This window comes from Diplotaxodon limnothrissa, linkage group LG11 (genome assembly GCF_057381915.1).
Source record: "Diplotaxodon limnothrissa isolate DT_005_m linkage group LG11, D_limnothrissa_male_GT1.1, whole genome shotgun sequence".
Classification (NCBI taxonomy): domain Eukaryota; kingdom Metazoa; phylum Chordata; class Actinopteri; order Cichliformes; family Cichlidae; genus Diplotaxodon; species Diplotaxodon limnothrissa.
The window spans coordinates 13299822-13322172 of NC_140606.1; the positions used below are offsets into that span (position 1 = coordinate 13299822).

Here is a 22351-nt window from a genome sequence, read left to right on the forward strand (position 1 = left end):
GATGTACCACGTCTTTTAACCCCAGCAGACAAAGTAAGGAAACATTACACCGTCAGGAGGGCTCCCCCACGTCTTCTTCCTCCCTCCCCGCCCCATCTTTTTCCCCTCTCATTCACTCTCGCCGCTTTGCTCACCAAGTTGTAAGACCCAGAGTCGGATTTTTAATTATTAAAAAGAGAATTCCAGCCAGAGAGTTGTTCAGCTCTTTTTCAGGCTATATGATCTGCCAGGACCTGGCTGGAGTCTGCACAGTGAGCGCCATATACCCTGTTTAGTCTGGTTGTTGGAAAGCGAAAGTAAGCGCACAGGCACGGCTTTCAAAGTAGACACGTGCTGACAAGATACATCAAAACTGTATTTATCCGGACACCTTAGCATGCCTTAAAAATATCCTGTCACTTACTAACCAAAGAAAAAAAACTTTTACTTATTCAATGATTTAATGTTGATTTTACCGTATTTCTTCTCTTCAAAGAAAAAGTTTAATATACCACATAAAAACACACGAAAACAAGGCCTGCTCTAAGGCATCTAAACAGATGATGATGATAATCAGGCTCTGGCCTCTCTAAATACATAATATAACCTGATTGGAGGAAGGGAAGGGCACCCAGGTAAGATAGTTCATTGATTCGGGAAGTGGCTGCAATGGAGTTAACCCTAGCTGAGGTTATGATGGGGGTGGATGAAGGTTTGGGATGAAAGGTGAGATGATGATTGATGAGAGGAAGCAAGAAAAAGGAGTGCATGCAGTGAGGTAAGACATTAACGGAAGAAAGTAGTAGTAGAAAGGCATGCCACAACTGGACCGACACTGTTTGCTGTAGTAACCGACACATCAGCTACAACGGGCTTTCCTATGTACGAGCTGTTCTGCAGAGTAATGTGCCCTTAAACAGGCCCAGTGCGTTCAGTGCCGTGACCCCCGCGGACCTCCGACTGGGTCCCGAACAGCCAGAAAAGCTGTAATCTCTCTGTCAAACAACTCTTCAGTAGCAAGTATGGAGTGTGTTTGTGCATATAAATGTTTCCAGACTGCATCGACAATTTAAAAACGACAGCAAAAGAATGACACGGGGGAACCAGCTATTCCGTACGGAGGGTGCAATAATGACATTCAGAAAGATAAGGCGGGTTTTAAACACGTCAGAAAAACAAAGGTAAATATTAATAGCATCATTTAGTGAGAAATTTGTGAATGAATGTATAAAAATATCGGTAGATGTTGTCAAACCGCTTGTAAGTGTTTCTGAATACCCTCCCAACTTATTGAATATTTTAATTATTCTTTCAGATTTTTTTTTTCAAAAGTTGGCTTTGAAGATATAGCCAGCGCCTGCACTCAATGGGTCAGCCCTGCATACACAAACACACAATTGTATACACACACAAACACACACACACACACACGCACACGCACACAAACACACAAAGCGGCTGTGTGAGAGTAGAGGGAAGACAGAAACATTACAGGGCCCGTTTTTTTGGAACCAGGCAAAGTGAGTAAGGAGGGTGGAGGTGGTCAGGAGGGGAGGCAGGGAGAAGAGAAAACGAGGAGGAGAGTGAACAGCGGGGGTGGGCTGAAGGAGTAGAGATGAGGGAGGAAGGGAGGGAGGGAGGAAGGGAAGGAGGGTGGGTTGAGCGTTGGAATGAACTCTCTCAGGCTTTGTGGTGCACGTTTCCCAAGGCCCCCGCCTGGCCCCTTTGATAAATGACACATGTCATTCTGTCAGCTTGTGACACTGCAGCTGGGAGGCCCTGTGATGTATGGCTCTGCTGAAAAAGGAAATCAACTTTTTTCCCCTTCTCTCTCCCTCGCTCTCTCTCTCTCTTTCCTTCTGTCTCCCTCCCTCCTTTCCTCAGCCCAGCCTGAGTGCATGGCCCTTTTATATGAGGATTTAGGTTTCCTCTGGTCCAGTAAGCCCCCACCGCCACCCCCCAACACACACACATAGGCAGCGACAGACAGGCATGCATGCAGCCAGGTTGCGGCTGGTTTGTTCTCACGCAGACACACACACACACACACACACACAGAGATACACACAAGCGGTGACGCAGCTATTATGATCGTGTTCAAAGCCGTAACCTGAGGAAAAGAGGGCAACGCCACATTGGAGGTAGATCCAGGATTTATGGCTAAAAGCCGAGGAAGTAAACAAAGTGCGCACTTTTTAATAGGCAAGGGGGTGGGGGGGGGGGGGGGGGGGGGTAGCAAGATTCCGGTTGGGCAGGATGGCTGGTGTCTCCCACTGGGTCATCTGTCATCCATGTGTCTGACTGGGAGTACGAGCACACACAGCTCTGGAAATGTTGCGCATGCACGCACACTCCCACAGGAACTGGGATGAACTGAGAGAGGTCTGCCACACACACACACACACGCAGCGTTATACAGATGCATACAGTTTATATGCAAACAGATAAATATTCACACACGCCAAAAGACTTTTCAGAGCAAATGCTCGCACTATCAATCTTGAAATGGTGGAGAGAAAAAAAAAGAAAAAGAAAACAAAGACATGATGAGATTTTATTTCACAGGGCAAATGAGTCTAGCCAATGAGCTGCTCCCGTGAGGCCTGCCCTAGCCCTCCCTTCCTGGCAGATTAGCCTATCACGGCATCCTATTGACCTCTCTACTCCATGCACCGCCCACGCAATGGGTGAGCCAGCATAAAGACCAATCTCTCTTTCGCTTTTTCCCCCCTCTTGCATACACACTCCCTTACTCACACGCTCTCTAATCATATCCCAGTCTTCCTCTTCCTCACTCTCCCCCCTTCCAGTTTCTCTCTCTCTCTCTCTCTCTCTTTACACTCCTCCTCCCTTTCATTTCTCTCTCAACGGCTGACCTGTTATCAGTACACTGGAGATTTAACGGCCAAAAAAAAGAAAACAGCCGAGCGCGAGTCAGGCGTGGCGGAGGGACATTTCCCAGTGTCGCTTCTCAATCTTCATGTGCTTTCTCTCTTTCTCACACACACACCCAACCACCCACTACTGACTTGAAATCATCCAAATGTCTTCACTAGCATTTACTCCTTGCAGTCAGGTACAAAAAAAGAAAATACAAATCACGATGAGGTGATGGTTGTGTTAGTACGAAATCACAGGAATGAGGAGCAGGATCCAGGCCATTCATTGGGCTGCAACACACACTAATGAGTAAGAGTTCACTATGTGTTGCTATGGGGACTAGGGCTACTTTGACTAAAGGAGAGCAAAAGAGCCTGAAACACCGAAAGACAGGGAGAGGAGAAAGAGAAAGAAAACAGCATGAAAAGGAAGACGTTCGTGAGGATCCAATAGACAAAGGAGGGGAATAAAGAGTAGAGTCAGACATATTTAATAGATTTCCTTGCCACATATTAGAGGATGACCCATAAGGCAGGTCTAACACTGTGTACCAATTTCATCATCATGTGCTTATTGGAGAAATCAAACACAATGGTGTCATGAAAGGTAGCCGGATTTAACTTAATGTAGCGTTCTGATTGGATTACACAACAGGGCAACAATATTTTTAGCGTTCTTATTATTATCGTTGCTATTAATATTGGCTTATTGGCTTAGAGCATTTTAATAATGTGTAATTCTGGTTGAACCACAAAATTATTTACATTTTTTTTTCGGTGGCATGAAAATCGTCAAATTAATACCATGCAGCATTTTAAATACCAGCTATCTGTACCTCCCGGCAGCGAAACACTGATATCCTGCATAAAAAGGTTCATATCTCTTTGAACTTAAATAGAATATGAAGCCAGCCGAAAAGAGAGAAAAGAGAGCAAATAAGAACCTGCTTCGTTCGGACCGTGGCCACCTGGGGGTCACGACCTGCCTGCGACCCGGTCGGATGTGCACTCTGGCTGGGGTGGGAGTGTGTGCAGCAGAAGTGTTTGGAGAGGAGTTGGGGGGGCCGCTAAGCTGGAGCACGGACACACATTTATAAATGCCAGAAGGCCTTCATGATGCTGTCAACAGCACCAGTGCAGGAGGGGTGGGATGAAGGTCCACTGGTATAACCCCCCCCCCCCCCCCCCCCCCACGTTAACAGGCCGCCTCTGTGACCCCCACAGGATATTGCTATACACATGCAGACAACAAACACATGAAAACACCGCGCTGTTGCCACTGGAAGAAAATCCCTACCCCTGGAATAGTGCAGCCACTGTAAGCCATTTTGTTTTTGTTTAGTCTCCTCTTTGGACAAAGTTTGGCCTGAGTGGTTTGATTTTGTCTTTTAATCACAGCTGGAGGACAGGAAGAAAGAGGCACGAGGAAATGAAGTAAGGGATATGACAAGAGGGGCAGTGTGTGTGTGGAGGCAAGAATCCGGGAGAGCGTGTTGTTGCAAGCGCGTATAAAAAGCTAGCAACTTTGGACTCTGAGGTCAGTTGATAAACACGACATTGACAAGTCAGGAGCAAGGACGGGGGGGGGGGGCAAAAATAAAAAAAACCCTCCAGTTTCCCTGATCTTTCTAATCTGAGCCAAGCATTCACCTCAATTAATCACTGGAATTGTTACACCATGGTAATACTGAAAACAATCTCCATGATCACACGCACAAACAAAATTTCAAATTGCTATCATCCATCTCACCTGCCCCTGTTAAAAGCACACAGCGAGGGGGGGGGGGGGGGTTGACTGTGTATGTGTGTGTGTGTGTGTGTCGGGGGGGGGGGTATAGATGGCTGAACCATTTGTTGGCTTCCTCCCCACCCCCGTTCCCATTCTAAAGGCCCGGCCAGCAAGATGATGGTGAAAAATTAACGGCAGGCAGCCAAACAAGTAAAAGCACCAGGGCGAAGGGATCAATGTGCGGCATCCATGGCGGGAGCAGCTATGTAAAACACTTGCCTTAAGTCAGCCGCATCCGGTTAATATTTAATCCCTCCATCCATCTCCACAAAGAGCGTTTCCCTTTTAGCTTTAGCTGCCGTTTACTTTGATTACACACAGCCGTTTGGGGGTGGCTGGGGCCGGGGCGGGGAGGAGGTAGCGGGGGCAAAGCAGGAACGATAAGAGAGAGCATGGTGGGGTGATTTGCATGGGGATGGAAAAATATTCTCAGGTTTGATAATCGCTCAGAGCAGTCTAGTGCCAGTGTGAGACAGCAGAGAGGAGGTAGGCCTGAAAGAAAGAGTGAAATAAACAGAGAAAGAAGAGAGAGAGAGGGAGAGGTGTTAGATCTGTGAGGATGAGGGGAGGAAATAGAGGTGATGCTGAATGAAGCTTAGGAAAAACAAAACAAAAAAAAACAAACCGAGTTTCACTCCGAGGGGGTTGCCTTATTTAAAACAAGAGATATGCAAATACAGCTAGGAGTAGCAAAATAACACTGATATTATCTTCCTCGGTTATTTTCTGTGGCAAATTATTTCTAGGGAGGAAATCCAAAACTGTAACTCCCAAGTGAACATGCAAATCCATCTGCGTATTCCTGGGGAGCCTTCGCCGCTCGCTCTCATGTTGCTTCTTGCGCGTTGCTGTTTTTGCTTCCCTCCTTTAACCGACTGAAGTTTCCCATGTTTATTCTGCACCGGTGCTGAAAACTGCACATTACAGAAGCCGAGCAGTAAACTACGCAGTGTCAACAGTGTTACGCATAGGCGTATAATAACTTCATATATATGCATGTAACGGTAAATTAGGTGATATGTAATTAGAAATAATGGCAAATGTAAAACTGAACTTTGCGTTTCCTGCTCTGCTACTTACTGTGCGCAGTCACCACTTGGCTGCCTGAAGCCTGTGCACATAATGCTTTCGATTAAACTTTACCAATTACCGAGGGAAATGACCTACATGCTGCTGCACTGATTTAAACCCTTAAAAATTGAGAAAATATGTCAAATGTGGAACACACGCCACTTAAATTTGAGGGGGGGGGGTTTTGGGGGGGGGGGGGTTGTTTGTTTTTTTTCCACCTTAATGCCAGAAGCCTGTCGACTCAAATGTGTTTGTCAGCCAGCGGGTTTACTGGAAGGAAGCCCTCAAGATGGGCAATGGCAACTGTTCATTTTCTCACTCGCTGACCTCAGCTCCCCACTTTACAATGTGGAATAAAAAATGGGCCCGTGTTAGCCAAGAGCGCGAGGAACACGGAGGGAAGAAGAACCAGCGGTTAGGTTAGTCTGCAGCTGCTGCTGTTTTGCAGAAGGTGAACTTAACATACACTGTGTATGTATGGCGCACACCAGGGATGAAACGAAGATGCTTTTCTTTAAACCTGTGGAACAAACTGCATAGCGAGCTTGATCTAGAGTTTTGCTTTCGCCTACCGTCTTTGCATCGTTCTGGTATTATTCAACTACCAGAGTGCGAACCGGCCTACAGATCGAGGTTAAAATGGGGAAAATACCGGACCTTCCACCCATCTGCCCAACACTCGCTTCACCGTGATTGCTAATACAGCGAGCTATTGATCAATGAGTGCCTGCCGCTGGCTGCTGTTTCAAAGGGGGAGAGAACAGGGGCTGCAGGGCCTGTGACAACCCTGACAAGGGTAAAGTGTTATTTCTCTCACACACCGACAGCTGGACAAGGGGTGGGGAGCGGAGGAGAGCGTTGGAGGGGAATGTTGTAGGGATGGAGGGACATGTGCGTGAGTCGGGAGGGGCAATTCGGCCGGCCAGGCAGTAATTCTTAATTGACACCTGTCAGGATAATGGCGGCAGTCACAGCTGTTGTGGGAGAATTTGTCCATCGTCCCGTTCATCTCTCAGCTTTAATGCCCATCCTAAAAGCTACACCCCACCCACCACCCACCACTCCACGCCATGCAGCAAATACACAAACACACACGCACAGATTTCATCTCCCTTCCCTATCCTAAATATCCACCTCTCTTGAGCTTCACCCACACGGCCAATCTTCTTTGGTGCTGCTGCTTGGCTAAACATCAGTGCCCACCGCTGTCATCACACCATCACACATCCATCCCCCCCACACTCCATAACAGAGGGGGGAAAAAACCCCACACTTAATCATTACATTGCTGTATGGATTTAAGCCATGCTGAGATAATTTAGTATTTGTTAAAAGACAAAAAAAAACGCGCTTTTCAACTCTTTCACTCCCCCAGCTGCCTCTTTTTAAGCGTGTCATTCGACCCTGACAATCTCCACCTAAGTTTGTCCGCCGAAGGGTTGAGATGAGAAACATGCTGGAGAGGGTAAAAGAGCAAGAAATAAAGGGAGACGGAGTGCTGCAAAATGAGAGGGGAGATATGTGAAAGAGTCATAGAGAGAGAGCGAGAGAGGTAGAGGGAGATAGAGAAGAAGAGAGGGAGGAGAGGGAGGAGTGTACAGGGGTTGGGTGTCCCTGGATGGGGCTCTTGCTCTTCTGTAGTGGGCCCATCTCGTTTGTCTTGTTTGTTTGTTGGCATCAAAGAGCTGCCTCTCACTCCCCCTGCTAACTGATGTAATGAGTGGGTAAGCTACATGTTTTTTTTTGTTTGTTTTTTTCCTGCGCCGAGGAATTCAAATACTTATTAAACAAAATATTCTGTAATTGCTCATCTTTTATTGATAGTAGTAACATGTTAAATTTGGCTCTAGCAGACTTTCCCATAGCCTCTCGAGGAGGCACAGCACTGATCAAGAGAGCAAATTTACCCTCGGCAAATGTAATACTTTACTTAAGAAAATTTAAGATGTCAGTTTTTGTGCTGTAAATGTTGCATGACTACTTCTCTTGAACGTTTCCCCTCTTATCCTCCTCAAATTATGTGCCAGAGGAAAGCAAAAAATAAATAAATAAAAAACACACACAAAATATCAAGTTTTTTTTTTTTTCATTAATGAGCTCGGAGGTCTTACATCCCTACTGTGGACCCTTAACAAACTGTAATTACTCAGCACAACACAAATATTACATAGTAATTAAGCACACTTAACAGAGAGCTGATAACGGCGACAGCAAGTCATTTATCAAAGCTTTGAGTCCTTTCTGAAATTTCATGAAAGTTAAGAAAACGAGTTTGTTATGCTGCTGCAACATTGAAAAATGAGAACAAAAATTCTTTATTTGGGGGGAAATTGTTTTTCTATGGCAGTCAGGAATAAGACTGCTTGTCAGCCCAGTCCCAGAGGGCTGCTTTCTATCTGTTTCAGACTTGATTTTCTCAGACTAGCGTTTTTTTTTTCCTCCTTCTTTTTTGGATCCCATGACTTGCTGCTGTTTTTATGTGCTGCAAGGCAGGCAACAAAGCACATCTGGCTTCTTTAATGATATGATTTCCCATCATGCTAAGCCACCTCCATTATGACCTCCCACAGAGACATGCTGGCTGCACTTAAGCATTAGGTGTAGGTGTGTACGTGCGTTTTTGTGTGTGTACGTGCGCGCGTCTGCCTGACTGTCTGTGTTTATGGTTGACGGTGTGCATGTGTGTGTTTAAAGTGCAGCGAGGGCAACACACTGCTAGTGATGGTAGCGGCGTGCCCCGAGGGCAGGTTTTTGCTGCGAATGCCCCGAAAAGAATCAAAAAGAGGAAAAAGACAACGAGGGGCATTAGCGGTATGGCGTGAAATCTATCTTTTATCCATATGAACCACAAAAGCTACATGGTTACAAGTTTGCTAATATCATCTATCTTGTAATTAGTTATTCCTGATAATCCATATTTTTTTTTAAAAAAACATTCAACAAACCTGTTGATCTTGAAACCGTTTTGGTTATGTTTACACAACTAATATTTGCACATTCATGCAAAAGAATTACAAGGATGATAAATGAAACTAAACCATGTAAGAAACTAATACCACACACAGACACACACACAAACACCAGGGGCACTCGTGGTGACTCGAGGCATTAGAAGAGCGAGCTGAGCAAGTTTGACCTCTGACTGGCTCAAATCCCAGATGTAAATTTAACTGCTAGTTTGGGAGGGTGGCGCAGGAGCAAAAGTGGCTATTGACGAAGTCGATCGATGCCACCTGCTAACGACGCCACCGCTCCAATTAGTGTAACCTCTAGCTGAGTCCGCACACACCGGGCTAAATAGAATGGCCAGAAAACATACAGTACATGCGAGGTGTGTGTGTGTGTGTGTGTGTGTGTTGGGGCTGAGATGAAACAAGGCTGCGGTGGATCGATAAGTGTTCCCGCTCTGTCTGATATCCCTCCTTTTTGACTGGGAATAGTGCAGAGATATAACAGTTGAGATATGAGAAACATGGCGCTGCTCTTGGAGCTTGTTTTCCTGCTCTTGCAGTGATGTGGGGGGTTGGGGGGGGGGGGGGGGGGCAGAGGGGCAGGCCACGCTAAAAAGGATGACTAACATGGCGTGGTTACCGTTACACTCGTTGGAGTTATTCATTCCAGGAAAACTAACACCGGTCAGTGCTAAGCTACAAGCTCACACACACACACACACACACACACACACACACACACACACACACACACACACACACACACACACACACTCTCACCTCATCTCTCTCCCTTTCCTCCTCTTACACACTCACACAAACATGCACACACTTCTTTTTTTTTTCCTCCTTTTTTCATCCAAATCTAACATAAACTTCTCATTTCTCAGAAGCTGTGCAGCCTTTGAGCCATCGGAAGTTAAGCCTTCCAACTTTCAAGCGAGACACTAGTTCCTTTCCTGAAAAAAATCAACTTTTCATCAAAACAAGACTGTTCTAATTCTCGGAGGGGGGGGGGGGGTATTCAAATCTGGCAACACTGAGTTTTTTCAATAAAATGCACACACACACACACACACACACACACACACCTAGAGCCTATGCAGTGCAGTATTCCTCAGGACACCGGTGCAGACAGAAGGGTGAGTTGATGTCTGTGTGTGTGTGTGTGTGTGTGTGTGTGTGTGTGTGTGTGTGTGTGTGTGTGTGTGTGTGTGGAGGGGGGTGCCACATAAATCTCAGCGTGCTGATTATTTCGAGGGGAGAATATCACATAACAGCATCGTCAAGTAAGAGCACAAAGGTCGCTGTGTAATCTTAGCTACCCCGGGCATGCAAAATCATTAATCCCCGGGCACTGTGATTCTCCAGCTCGGAATAAACTGGAGGCCTTCAGCGAGGTGGGCGGCTACAACACCGAGCTGGGAGAACGTTCAGCCAAAGTACGAGGAGGCCGTTCTATGAAGTGGCAGTGATTTACTGGCAAGGGTGGGGGTGGTGGAGCTGGTGGGGCCGCAACACACGCAAAAGTGTGAAAACTTCAACAGAACGTCGAGATTTTTAAAAATGGTTCCCGGGATTACTCTGGAGCGCTGATGCATCAGGCGGTTAGAACAGGCCTCAGCCGTGTCATTAATACAAAAATAAATAAAGCTCTCGCAAGAGTTGAGAAATTTCCACTGAGAAAATTACAGCAGAAAATAAGAGGAAACTTCACGAAAAATGCACTGCATTAATGATAGTAATAGTAATTTTTTTAAAAACAACCCGAAAACGATTTTCGGCGTAACCGAAAGAATTCTAATGAAAATAAAAACAATGGGACAAGCAGAAAATTAGCAGAGAACAGAGGGATAGGCTGCAATGTGGTGTGGCTGGTCTGGCTCGCTTATTGCAAGGTTATAGGAGGTGTTGAGGATGGGGGCGTATGTGTGTGTGTGTATGGGTGGGGGGGTGGGGGGGGGCCTTACTGAGGTCATTAACTGGCATTGTCTCCTGATGTGATTAGTCAGGTAGCAAAGTCCATTTGTCACCTGCACAGGCAAATTGAGTTGGTGCTGCACTAGGGGCTATGGGGACTGTATAATATCAACTTGATTACATCAAGGCAGCTGTGGACTTGACACCTTACTGAATTTGTCAGCATTAATCGTTAGGGCCTGTCACAAATCCATCAGCTCCACAGATAATTAGGGCTCTCTCTAATGAAGCCAACGGGATGCAACCTTACCCCCACCACCACCACCCCTTCCCCACTCTATACACACACACACCGTTTCTCTTATAATTAACCATCATGCAACGGAACAAGAGCGACTATCTCGTCGTCTCTTTTCCCTCGTCTTCCTCATGTAAGACTATGCAAGCCTGCCTACCATGAAAGGCGGCGTCACTGCTTTCTGTCCTTTACTTTTTTTGGTTTTTCCTCCTGGCCTCTTTACCTTTAAATCAAGGCATCGACTGTACGAGGTGCACGTAGTAATGCACAACATCCATCTTTGCACAAACAAGAACACCAGGGTGTGTGTGTATATATATATTTTCACAAACTTGCTGATTCAGGTTTGCAAAGTTTCTTCACATCTTGGTTTCCATGTTCTGGAATTCCTGCGTGTGAATTTCCTGATGAAAATTATAAAGCAACAGGAAGCGTGACAATGAGTGCTGCGTTTTCATTCCATCGGTGGAATATGTCATTAATGGGGTTTTTTGTCATCTAAACAGCAGTGTCACACACACACACACACACACACACACATGCAGATACTTCAAAATGATCCTAAGAAATCCTGTGATAATTTTCTTAAAAGCAAAACAAAACACAAAATTTATTGTTTAAAAAAAAATTGCGGAAATTGTAAAATTTACTGCAAAATAAAGCAATCGATTAACAACCTGATCAAAGAAAAGTTTTAACATGAGAAGCTCAAGCAACCCGAAAATTCTTTGCCAAGAAGCTGCCTAAGAAGTGCACTGTGTATGAAAATTAACAGGGAAATGTGCACATCTGATTATGTAACTCAAAGAAACGAAACTGTTAAGAAAATCTTTTGCTGTTTCTGATTTGCAAAATATAACTTTGCATGGTGCGGCCTCGAAACATAACGCACCTAATAAAAGTCTCCACAAGCTTTACAAAGTGAGAATGAAAAAAATAGGCCGTCCACACAAGTCTGCTATTGTTGTTTTAATTGTCTGACTCCTGATTTCCATGCCTAGTCCCACTATGAGCTATTTCCTCTTTGAGCAGTAGCACACAGAGGAAGCCACAGGTCAGTACGAGCTCCCAGTGGAGCATCGGGCTAGCCTGGTGTGTAAGTCGGTGTGTGCATGCGTATCAGCGTGATTGCGTGTTAGTCAGTCGCTTCTGGAAGCGTGGAGTGGAGGGCGTTATCTCTGACCGGCCATCGTGTTCGTGAAAGAATGGAAAACATCCCGTTTGCCAAGCTGTGATTGACCATTACAACCCATGATGTGCATGGCACTCAGTGGACGTTGTAATGGATCAATGGTTTGTGTGTATGTGTGTGTGGTGTGTGTGTGGCAGGAGAAAGGAGGGGAAGGGAGGGGTCACAGAGATGTCATGTTTTTCATGCCTCCATCTACATGCAGAAACCTAACGGGAGTCCCTCTGCTCCCATCGTGGCCAACCTTTTCCAGGGGGATATTTTGCCAAAGCAACAGCGGTGACTGTTCTCTCCGTCTCACACACACAAATGCAGAAAGGTACAGCGAGACTCGGTATATAAAACTCGATTCTTGCTTCGCGGTGTGGGCCAGAAAACATATTACAGGTTGCCACAAAGGCAAACGAGAAAAGGCGAAGTTAACAGCGAGCACCGGTTGAATGTTCATCCGTCCTACACTCCTTCTCATCCTCCTCCTCATCATCACCACCACCATCATCTTCATCATCGCAAGCTCTCTGTTTAAAATGATAAAACCTGCTGAGTTCAAAGTCTTCGTCGGCTGGCCCTCCTGTTCGACCCGCTTTGCACCTCATATTTCAAAATCTCTTTAAAATTCTGTAACTGTCTTTTGTTCACTCCAGTTGTTAATGCCTAACTTCAAAGGCTCGGCCTCATTAGCACAGAGGTAGAAACCCCTGTCACTCATTTACATTTGTTTAAAGGCTGCAGGGAGACAAGAGGAAAAAGGGGGAGTCCACATCCAAACCACTAGAAGTCAACCTTGTCGGTCCTCTGCCAACACCTGGTTTTATCAGTTGGTCACATTATAAAAATCATATCCAGCAGTGGACCTCAGCTGTGGGCTGATTCTTGCAGCGAATAAGGGAGGAATATTTCGGACGAGGACAGCCAGAACCTTCCATATTTTCATCTAAGAATATATAGGAAGAGGAGGAGAATTCAAATACCTGTTCTTTTTAAAGAGTGTTGGGGAATTTCTTGCAATTGAACATACACACAGTGCTTTCATCTGCTTTCTGTGCATACACATTTGAAGAAATAAGGTGATTTTTTCAACCACAATTCCCAACTTTCTTCTTTATCCTTTTTTCTTTTTCTTCCTTTTTGTCTTTGCTTTTCAGTTCCTGGTTAAAAGCAGGGTTGTGCATTTGAGTGGCTACCAGAAGCATGCTTGTCTTCATGGAGGGATTTATTGATGTTTATCAGGGATGAATAGATCAAAGACTGCCACATGACAGACGATCAATCACGCATCAAATCAAGGGTGGCAATCCTCTAATAAAATTAAAAAGAAAGGAAAAACCAGCTCTCGCCCGTTTTTCTCCCCCCTTTCTTTCCCAGTCAATTATTCATCATTACTCACTCTTGAACCTCAAAAACTCCCTTTTATCCCCATAACATGCCATTTAGTTTATCTCACCATTCTTAATAGAACTTTCCTGGCACCGGAGGATTTAAAAAAAATTCTCAAAGTGGCATTGCGCAGATACGTGCGTCATTTGCGCAATTAGATACATTTTAAACACAACAGTGTGTCCAGGGTGAGTTGTGCGCTGTGTTATTAACACAAATAAATTGATTTAAACCATAAGTTGTAAAATAATAATAATAATAGTAATAAATCGCAGCATGCAGTCCTGCTAAAGAAAAAAAAAGGTGGAAGGAGAGACTTCCAATTGGCACTTGGAAATAAAAACTAGTTGGTTACTGGGATGGGAAATGGTCGTAATGGAGGGGCGGGTTATACCTGCTGATCGCCGCGGCTCTTGCTGCTTTCTCCTCGGCATAGTGACCGTCGCGTTCCACGGTGCTTCTCATGCAGGAATTACAAACAAATGGAGTCTTATCAGTTTTGAAAAATCATCCCGTTTTTCGGGGGAGGGGTGTTGTTGATCTCTGAGCTGAGAATGTCTCTTCAAACCGGCTGCTCTTTTTTGGATGTGATAGCTGGGTCGGCTTCAGCGAGACTGAGCTCAAAAATTACGAAGGGATTCGGCCAGCTCCTGACACCTTCACTTCCATTAAAAATCATCTTCCTTCATCTCTCTCGTGGCAGAGTACGAAAAGAAGCAAAAAAAAAAAAACAGCACCTTAAAACCCAAGTTTTCGGTTCACTCCCTTTGGGGGAAAAACAAAAAAAATCCCCCTAATCTCCAGTGCTGTTTGGAGGGGGACGATAGTTTGCTGCGCCTTTTACGCACACCAAAACTAAAAAGAAAAAAGAAAAGAAAGAGATTTCTGGCGGTAACCAAACAAATAAGTCCCGAGTGCACACCTCTGATAAGTAATGTATCCTTGTGTTTCCTTCCGTTCTTTTGCCACAGACCTGAAAGAGAGAGAATGGGAAAGGAGAAGAGAGATAGACAGGCATTAGATGGGTTAATGTCAATCCCGTCACCACCACGCCACCTCAGCCCGGATCCAGCCTCACCAGTCCGGCGGAGACTTTTTTCCTCCCTCCCCTTCTGCCCTCTTTCTCTCCCACAGAAGGGGGAAAATAATTAAATAAAATAAATGGAGACGAGTAGGCTTTCTCTTGTACTTACGTTTTAAGAGTCGTGGAAATGATTTTCACCGCTCATCTGATCGCATGTTGGACAGAGTCGGGGTTTTTTTGGGGGTTTTTTTTTTTGGAGGGTTGGTTGATGCGGTGGAGAGGATATCACTTGAGAGAGAGGGGAAACAAGACGCAGGCGCATCCAAGCTTCGCCAACAACAGATCAGATCGACATGGACTAAAATATTTGTCTCTTGAAAAAGCCCAAAAAAAAAACAAGACGGGGGGCAAAAACTCCAGGGACTGATCCGCGGTCTCTCAAAAAAAAGAAAAAAATGGGAACGCGGCGGATCCAGAAGCTGTTTCAGACAGTCTCAACTGATAGACAGACGCATCGAGTGGCTTTTCCTGCTACATTTTTACTCCTCCCCTCTCCACAAGCGTCACCCCTGACAGAGGAGCCTACCTGTCAATCTTTTTAATTGTCTTGTTTTCCCCCTCTCTCTCTCTCTCTCTCTCTCTCTCCTTCTCCCTTTGCTTAAAAAAGAAGCCAAACCTCCGACAAAAGGATATGATCCTCTCAAAACTTACTGCGAGATCAGCTAACAAAACCAAACTTATCCCAATGCCTCTTGCAAACTATCAAAAACAACAAGGCTCACTACTTAAGTCTGAGCTTTTTGCAACCCAGGTGACATCTTAAGATCGCCTGGTAGTGACACGGCACGAGTTAGGGCACGACTCTTGCTCCTGCTGACGCTTTAATGTCCCCCAGTGCGCTCCGGCAGCTCTGTTAAGAATAGATCCTTCCAGAAAAATGACAGTCAGATGACAACAGACGATAACACAGCTGCATGGAAGGAGCAGGCAAAATAAATAAAGAAACAAATAATGGAATGAGATGAAAACAAGACACTTTCACAAATCGCCTGTGGGAGCTTTTTGGTTACAGGTGTAGTGTGGGCAGAAACATCTCCCTATGACGCTCAAAACATTTAGTATTAGGAAGAAAAGGGGGGAAAGGCGCCAGTCAAACGGGAGCGCAGTCGTAGTGCACGCTCGGACCGTGATTTTTGTTGTTATTTGTAGGTGTTGGGAAAAGATCCGATGGGTTGGCGTTCTTTTCGTGGGAGTGAAACGGCTGAGGATAGCCTGTGTGGGGAGACGAGGATTGATTTGTTTCACCTTAGTAGGAAGTGAGTGTTGTGTCCGGGAAGGGGAGGGACTCCCGACGACAAGTCTGAGGCGCTGCTGTGCTCCACGCTGGGGCTGCACCAGTGCAATGTTTTAATCCTAAACTCGATCCCCCGCTTGTTTGCTTTGCGTAAGAGTCACGCTACGACGCATCGCGCTTTTTTTCTCCCCCCCTGTTTTTTTTATTTTTGGTCTAAAAGCTCGTTTGGCTCGGCTCAGCCTGGCCCGGGCCTGGCCTGCACGCCGTGCGTGTGCAGAGGGGAGGCTTGTGGTGCAGGCTAATAGCACCTGATCGACCTAATCACAGGCACGAGCACGCGTCAAGTTTGGTCGTGAACTTTGTCACATTTCGGAATCATGTCCAGGGCGCTGTTGGCGAGAAACGGCAGGAGAGCACTACCGCTAATCTACGGGGGGCGCAGAGGCACCGACACACTTTCAGGAGTTCATCTGGCTGCGAGGCGGTTCATCGTAGATATGTCCTACTCGGCGCACTTCATGGATTTTAAAGGATCCTCCATAGCGAGCAGTATGAAAAAGCTGGTAGTCACCAAGCTCAGCCCGAATTTCAGAGAGGCCGTTTCTACGCAAACCGTGGCCGTTCCGACACCCGGAGACGCGGACTTGCTGGTCAGAAATCGGTAAGTTAATTTTGGTGACGGTGGGAACACACGGACTCTGTTTTTCTGTCGGTCGGGAAAGCGTTAGGTGACCCGAAGCGTCTTCTTTCTTTTCTTTCTTTTTCTTTTTTTAAAATGCCGATCTGTCAGGAGATTGTTGAGAAGTTATTAAACGGCTCCGCTTACCTCGAATCACCCATGTCCAGCACCTGCGATCACCCTCATCATTATCATCATCATCATCATCGCCACAAGATGGAAAAATACGTGAGGAATAAGCGCTGTACTGTAATTCCAAGTTCCGCCCTCTCTGCATTTGTCTATCAATCCATCTCGGCATCTCTCTCTCTCTTCTATCGCTCTCTCTCCCCTGCTCTCTCTCTCTCTCTCCCTCTCTCTCTCTCTCTCTCTGTCCTGTCTCTCTACGTCACCAACCTGCAAACAGAAAGTCATGGGGGGGCTCAGGCTGGCATCAAGAGATGGAGATGATGGAGAAGGCGATGGGAGTGCTACACGGCGCTGGAATTGCAGCATCATTTCTTTCATTCACAGCAGCAGAAGGCAGAGTGGATCCAGGAGTCTGTTGTACGGGCTCTGTTGTGCGTGAACAGAGTCGACATTATTACAGTAACAGATAAATGAAATTAAAGCCAAAAAACATACATTAATGCTTTTTTTTTTTTAATAGTTGAATTTCTGCATAAATTTCTGATTCCACCTCACTCTGCTTTCAGGTTCCTACAACATTGCTGGCTGTGTGCGCCTTATGTAGTTTTTAATGTTAAGTCAGCTTTACATCAGTCCACCTCGGGGTTTACTGTTGTATTTACTGCCAATAAAATACAGTCCTCCCCGAGACTGAGTGTAAAACGTACAACATTAGGATCTTATTAGCTTGTAAGACAGTCGCTTGGTGCACCGAGACCCTTGACCGTCTGGGTCGTCTGTGTCGTCTGTGTCAGTGATGCATCACAGTCATGGGAAAATGTTTTAACTGACAGGGGAAAGTAAACCAGAGAACACTTTGTCCCGTTTTGCACGGTGTAAGAGAAATTTTAAAGGAATATAAAATACAGAAGATTGTGAGCGGTTTTTATTTAAAAAAAAAATCATAGCTGCAGTGAAAAGAAGAGACTGAGGTTTTTATATATATATATATATATATATATATATATATATATGGGGGATAGGTTAATTGATTAATCCAAATTGTCACTAGGTGTGAATGGTTGTCTGTCCCTATGTGTTAGCCCTGCGACAGACTGGCGACCTGTCCAGGGTGTACCCTGCCTTTCGCCCTATGACAGCTGGGATAGGCTCCAGCGCCCCCCGCGACCCTGAAAAGGATAAGCGGAAGCGAATGGATGGAGATATAATATATATATATATATATATATATATATATATATATATATATATAGTAAATTTTAAAAATAAATGCGTGCAGACATTTTTTTTACATGTACTAAAACCCTTCACTTCCAAGAGTCCAGGTGTCCCTCAGCATCTTATCTGAGCCACATGTGCACAAAAATTTGGTCACGCACATGCAAAAGATAAAAGTCGTATAAAATTGCAAGATGTGAGTTTTTGTAGTTTTCTGGACTTTCATTAATTCTTGAGAGACATAAATAAGAGATTTATTTTTTATCCCCAAGTATAGCGTTTATCAATACACTGTATCTTATTTTGTAATTTCAGTGGAACCAGTGTCAAATTATTAGGCTTGCTATCATTTAACAGAGCATTTTGGCCAAACCTGTGTTACCTGTTTGAAAAGTTTTTCCAGGGCTTAGGCTTGCACAGACTGAGACTTTATTGTTACAGATCCCCTGCTAATTTGGAGTGTTATTTAAACTCAGACGCCTTGCTAGTTTATGCACATGCAAACAGTTTGTACCTTTTTTGATAATAAAATAATACGTCGCTGCGAGGAAACTGATTCCATAGATGTGAAGAAGTCAAACCAAGGCGTTTTGTTATATCGTCGCCACCCATCTATAAACCACAGAAGCATTATCTGGGAGCTCAAAGTACACGTGTGACATGCACGGTAATGAGGCACAGCGTGCGTGCCGCTCTAAAAGACAGTAAATGATTTATTTATACGTTCCTTTCTCACATATTTGTTTCCAGCATGTTACAAAAGTAAGATGAAAACAACCGTCTTCATGTTGAGGCAAGAAGCAGCTATCTGAATTTTTATTTTTTTTTAAAGTGCAGTTTGTTGTGGGTGTCTCTGAAGACAATGAATCATGACATCATGCAATGCGTTTTGTGATACAAACCTTTCCCTGTCAGTGCAGGACTTTTCTTTCCGAGCAAAGAGAAGGAAAAGAGAAAAAATAACTCATTGCCAAAACAAACCAAAGTGTTTTGGCCCTGTGCGCGCCCGTCTGCACAACAAGGAAGTTGACCTTCATACAGGATTTCAGGAAATATGTGCTTACGCTAATAACCGCATAAAACCCCGTTAACTGAAATGCAATGTTAATGTATCCATTTTGCTCAGCACATGCTGATGTAGCAGGTTTATTTCCCTAACTTTTAATCCTCAATTATTTTTCTCTTGTGTTTCAGTTTTGTGGGAATCAACGCCTCAGACATTAATTACTCAGCGGGCCGTTACGACCCTTCGGTGAAGCCTCCCTTTGATGCAGGTTTTGAGGGCATTGGGGAGGTTGTCGGCCTTGGCCTTAGCGCGAGCTCCCGCTACACCGTCGGGGATACTGTGGCCTACTTCGGCAGTGGCGCGTTTGCCGAGTACACGGTGGTCCCAGCCAAGGAAGCTGTGCCTGTTCCTGCGGTGAAGCCAGAGTTCCTCACCCTTTTGGTCAGCGGCGCCACGGCTTATATAGCCTTAAAACGTCTGGGCGACCTGGCTAAAGGTGAGACTGTCCTGGTCACGGCGGCCGCAGGAGGAACGGGACAGTTCGCTGTGCAGTTTGCCAAGCAGGCTGGTTGCCATGTCATTGGGACCTGCTCGACCAACGAGAAAGCCGGTTTCCTCAAATCCATCGGCTGCGACAGGCCGATCAACTACACCGCTGAAGACCTGGCTAAGACCCTGAGGAAAGAGTATCCACAAGGCATAGACGTGGTCTATGAGTCAGTCGGAGGGAGCGTCTTAGAGCTCGCAGTAAACAGTCTGGCCAATAAAGGCCGGCTGATAGTGATTGGCTTCATCTCAGGGTACCAGAGCGCTTCAGGGATCCCACCTTTCAAAGGAGGAACGCTACCAGTCAAGCTACTCCAGAAGTCGGCCAGCATTCGGGGTTTCTTCTTGCCCCACTTCTTAGGTGACTACAGGGAGGCTCTGAGTAGCATGATTCAGATGTTTGCCAAAGGGAAGCTAGTGTGTGAGGTGGATTGCGGTGATTTGGCAGAGGAGGGGAAATTTGTAGGCTTGGATGCGGTTTTCCGGGCAGTGGACTACATGTATGCAGGGAGAAACCTGGGCAAAGTCGTGGTGGAAGTGGCACCACCGTCTGTTAGTAATAGCAAGCTGTGATTTAACTGATTGTAGATGCACTTAAGAAATCATACTTAAAATTACAATGATTCAATCAGTAATATATATATATGTATAGTTTAATGAAGGATTTTTAACCACGGAAAAGCTCTTTATTTTTGTAAAATGACTGATGATACAGCCCAGTAACTAAAAATAATGTCATGAATAAACATACAGCAACTTTGGAAAGTGCTTTGGGGTTGTTTTTGCTTTTTTATGTGCACATGCACTCAGTCATGAATATATTCAGCACAGAATTTAATATAAAATATTTAAAGTTTTAAATAAGTGTGTGCTAATCAAAAGTCACCACATATTGAAACTCGGAAACAAAAGCTAAGGTTTTTTTCACCTCCCCCACACCTTCCGTCCACCTCCGAAATCATGTTAGACCTGCTGCCATAATGCGCTTGCTTTTGGCGCTCTCGAGCACTTTATCTACCATAAATGTTTTATGATAGACTTCATTGTTTTTCTAATAGGGCCTTACATTGGTATGTGCTTGTCAAAAGTGAGTGCTGCTCCAGGTGTGCTTGGCATTTCATTGCCTGTTTGTGGCTGACAGAAACGGCATTCACACAATCAATCTTTTCATTCACATGCCCCGAAGCTGCACATAATAAAAAAAAATTAGTCCAGCTAACCAGGAGTTGGGCTAGAAAATGTCATTATTTTCTTCCATTGTGAGTAAAAAAAAAAAAAAATCACTCATAGTGAATGCTCTGCGATATGCCCTTTGACACATTTTTTTTTTCCATTTCCATTTTTTTGAATTTAATTTGGCTTTTTGAAACAACAAAGTCTTAAAAAATACCATTTAAAGTTTAATCACATTGCACTCATTTTTATAAAACCCAAAGATAAAACTTTAGTGTTTCTTTCAACTTTGAAAGCCTTATTGAGCTTAAAAAAAGTTTTCAGAGTCCCAACTTCAGCAGTGTACTGTTAAACCACTCCAAAAGCAGGAAATGGACAAGAGATGCTTATAACAGTCCGTGTTGGATTACTGCACTGTGTGTCATTTTAAACAAACACCTGTTCCTACCTGGCAGGGATGGCTGTAGTCTTCATGCACCGTGAACACGTTATTTCCTCATCCAGGTGGCTACTCAAAATATAACCCAGTGTGAAATACGTTACAGGTGTGACCCCAGCATGCAAAGCTGCTACCTTCACCAGACGGTGCAGGAAATCAGAAACACACCAGGCCAAGGCGGTTCTGAATCCGTAGTGGAGCAAGTCAGAACACCTCTCAAAGTCACTCACACGTACGCCACAGCCTGTGTCAGCAAGAGACACCGTAGGTATGTTTGTTGCTTTGAGCCAGGCCCGTAATGTCTTACGTGCACGGTTATTTTCAATTTTCCGAGTAGCTGTTAGGTTTTTTTTTAAAAAACAAAAACAACTATTTTTAGCTGCTTAAAAATATGTGTGCATGTTAATCATTGTTTCTGTTACAGTTGGAGTTGGATGACTCACGCTAGTCGATGCTTGCCATGTTTTTGTGTAGCTTGCTCTTACAAATTTAGGTTAAAAATTATTTACTTAAATCACGGATGTGACGTTTTTGCACTCATTTATTCAGTATTTAAAGCACCACATCTGTGATCTAAAGCCTCTCGGGTCAGAATAAAAACATTTTTTACCCATGAAAGTTCAACTTTGATTGCACAGTTTAAAAAAAATGTTTTTAAAGATTTTTTATGGATATAATTAAAGCAGAAATGGAAGTACTGGGAATTGCATAGGCGTAAGTGACCAAGAGAGCAAACACACTTTAAATGACTGCCAGTCACCTCTTAACACCACTGCTTGCTCAGGAGTTAAAATGAAAAAAGAAAAGCAAGCTCTTACATGCCGGCCACACAAAAGGTGAGAGGAGTGATGATGCACGTGGGTGCGTAGACGAATTTAGCATGCGTCAGTACTCCTGTGCATCCATGTTGGACTATGAGGAGAAGGAGGAGGCCGGGTGTAGCATCTCTTCAATTAACAGGAGAGGCCCTGTCTCGCCGTCCTCTGGGGCCTACCTGTACCTCCACTGATTAGTGAGCAGTCACAGCCCCAATTAGAGAACACAGGAACCTGGAGAGACAACACTCTTTATTTAATTGGATTGTGTTGCAGTCCTAGGCTGCTAACTGGCATCGTATTGAAGCAACCTGGAACTGCAGAGTGTAAACAAGACATTAAAGATGGTGAAGGTCTTCTAGAAAAGTATTCACCGGCTGCTGTGAGGTGGTGAAAGAAAGGAGAAAAAAATCAAGAAATTAGAAATCATGCTAAGTGTCTCTCTCATTTTAGTTTTGTTGCTGCTCCTCAGAAGGGACAAACACTAACACACAAACTTAAATAGGTGATGTACATGGAAGGAATGAAGGGTAAACTTCATTTTCCCTTTAATGTGAATGCGGATGACATTGTAA

The 22351-nt window shown here is 44.7% G+C and overlaps 2 protein-coding genes across 3 annotated transcripts in view; one reads left to right on the plus strand and one right to left on the minus strand.

Moving 5' to 3' along the window:
- LOC146622437 (teashirt homolog 1-like) overlaps nt 1–14184 on the minus strand; it is a 31854-nt gene extending 17670 nt beyond the window's left edge. Inside the window, exon 1 of the mRNA XM_085366215.1 lies at nt 13848–14184. Within this exon, the coding sequence (XP_085222341.1) occupies nt 13848–13887 (40 nt within the window). The 5' untranslated portion in view covers nt 13888–14184. The remainder of the gene's footprint in view (nt 1–13847) is intronic.
- A 1649-nt stretch (nt 14185–15833) lies between these two features.
- On the plus strand, nt 15834–21212 carry LOC146622438 (prostaglandin reductase-3-like). Of its 2 annotated transcripts, XM_085366217.1 has the most exons (3): nt 15834–16432; nt 18992–19710; nt 21068–21212. In XM_085366217.1, exons 1-3 carry the CDS (start codon nt 16149–16151, stop codon nt 21154–21156), a joined length of 1092 nt encoding a protein of 363 aa, XP_085222343.1. In that variant the 5' UTR covers nt 15834–16148; the 3' UTR covers nt 21157–21212. The 2 variants fall into 2 exon arrangements, with proteins under 2 accessions (XP_085222343.1, XP_085222342.1); XM_085366216.1 differs by lacking the exon at nt 21068–21212 and having other exon boundaries at nt 18992–20111.
- The last annotated feature ends 1139 nt before the right edge of the window (nt 21213–22351 follow it).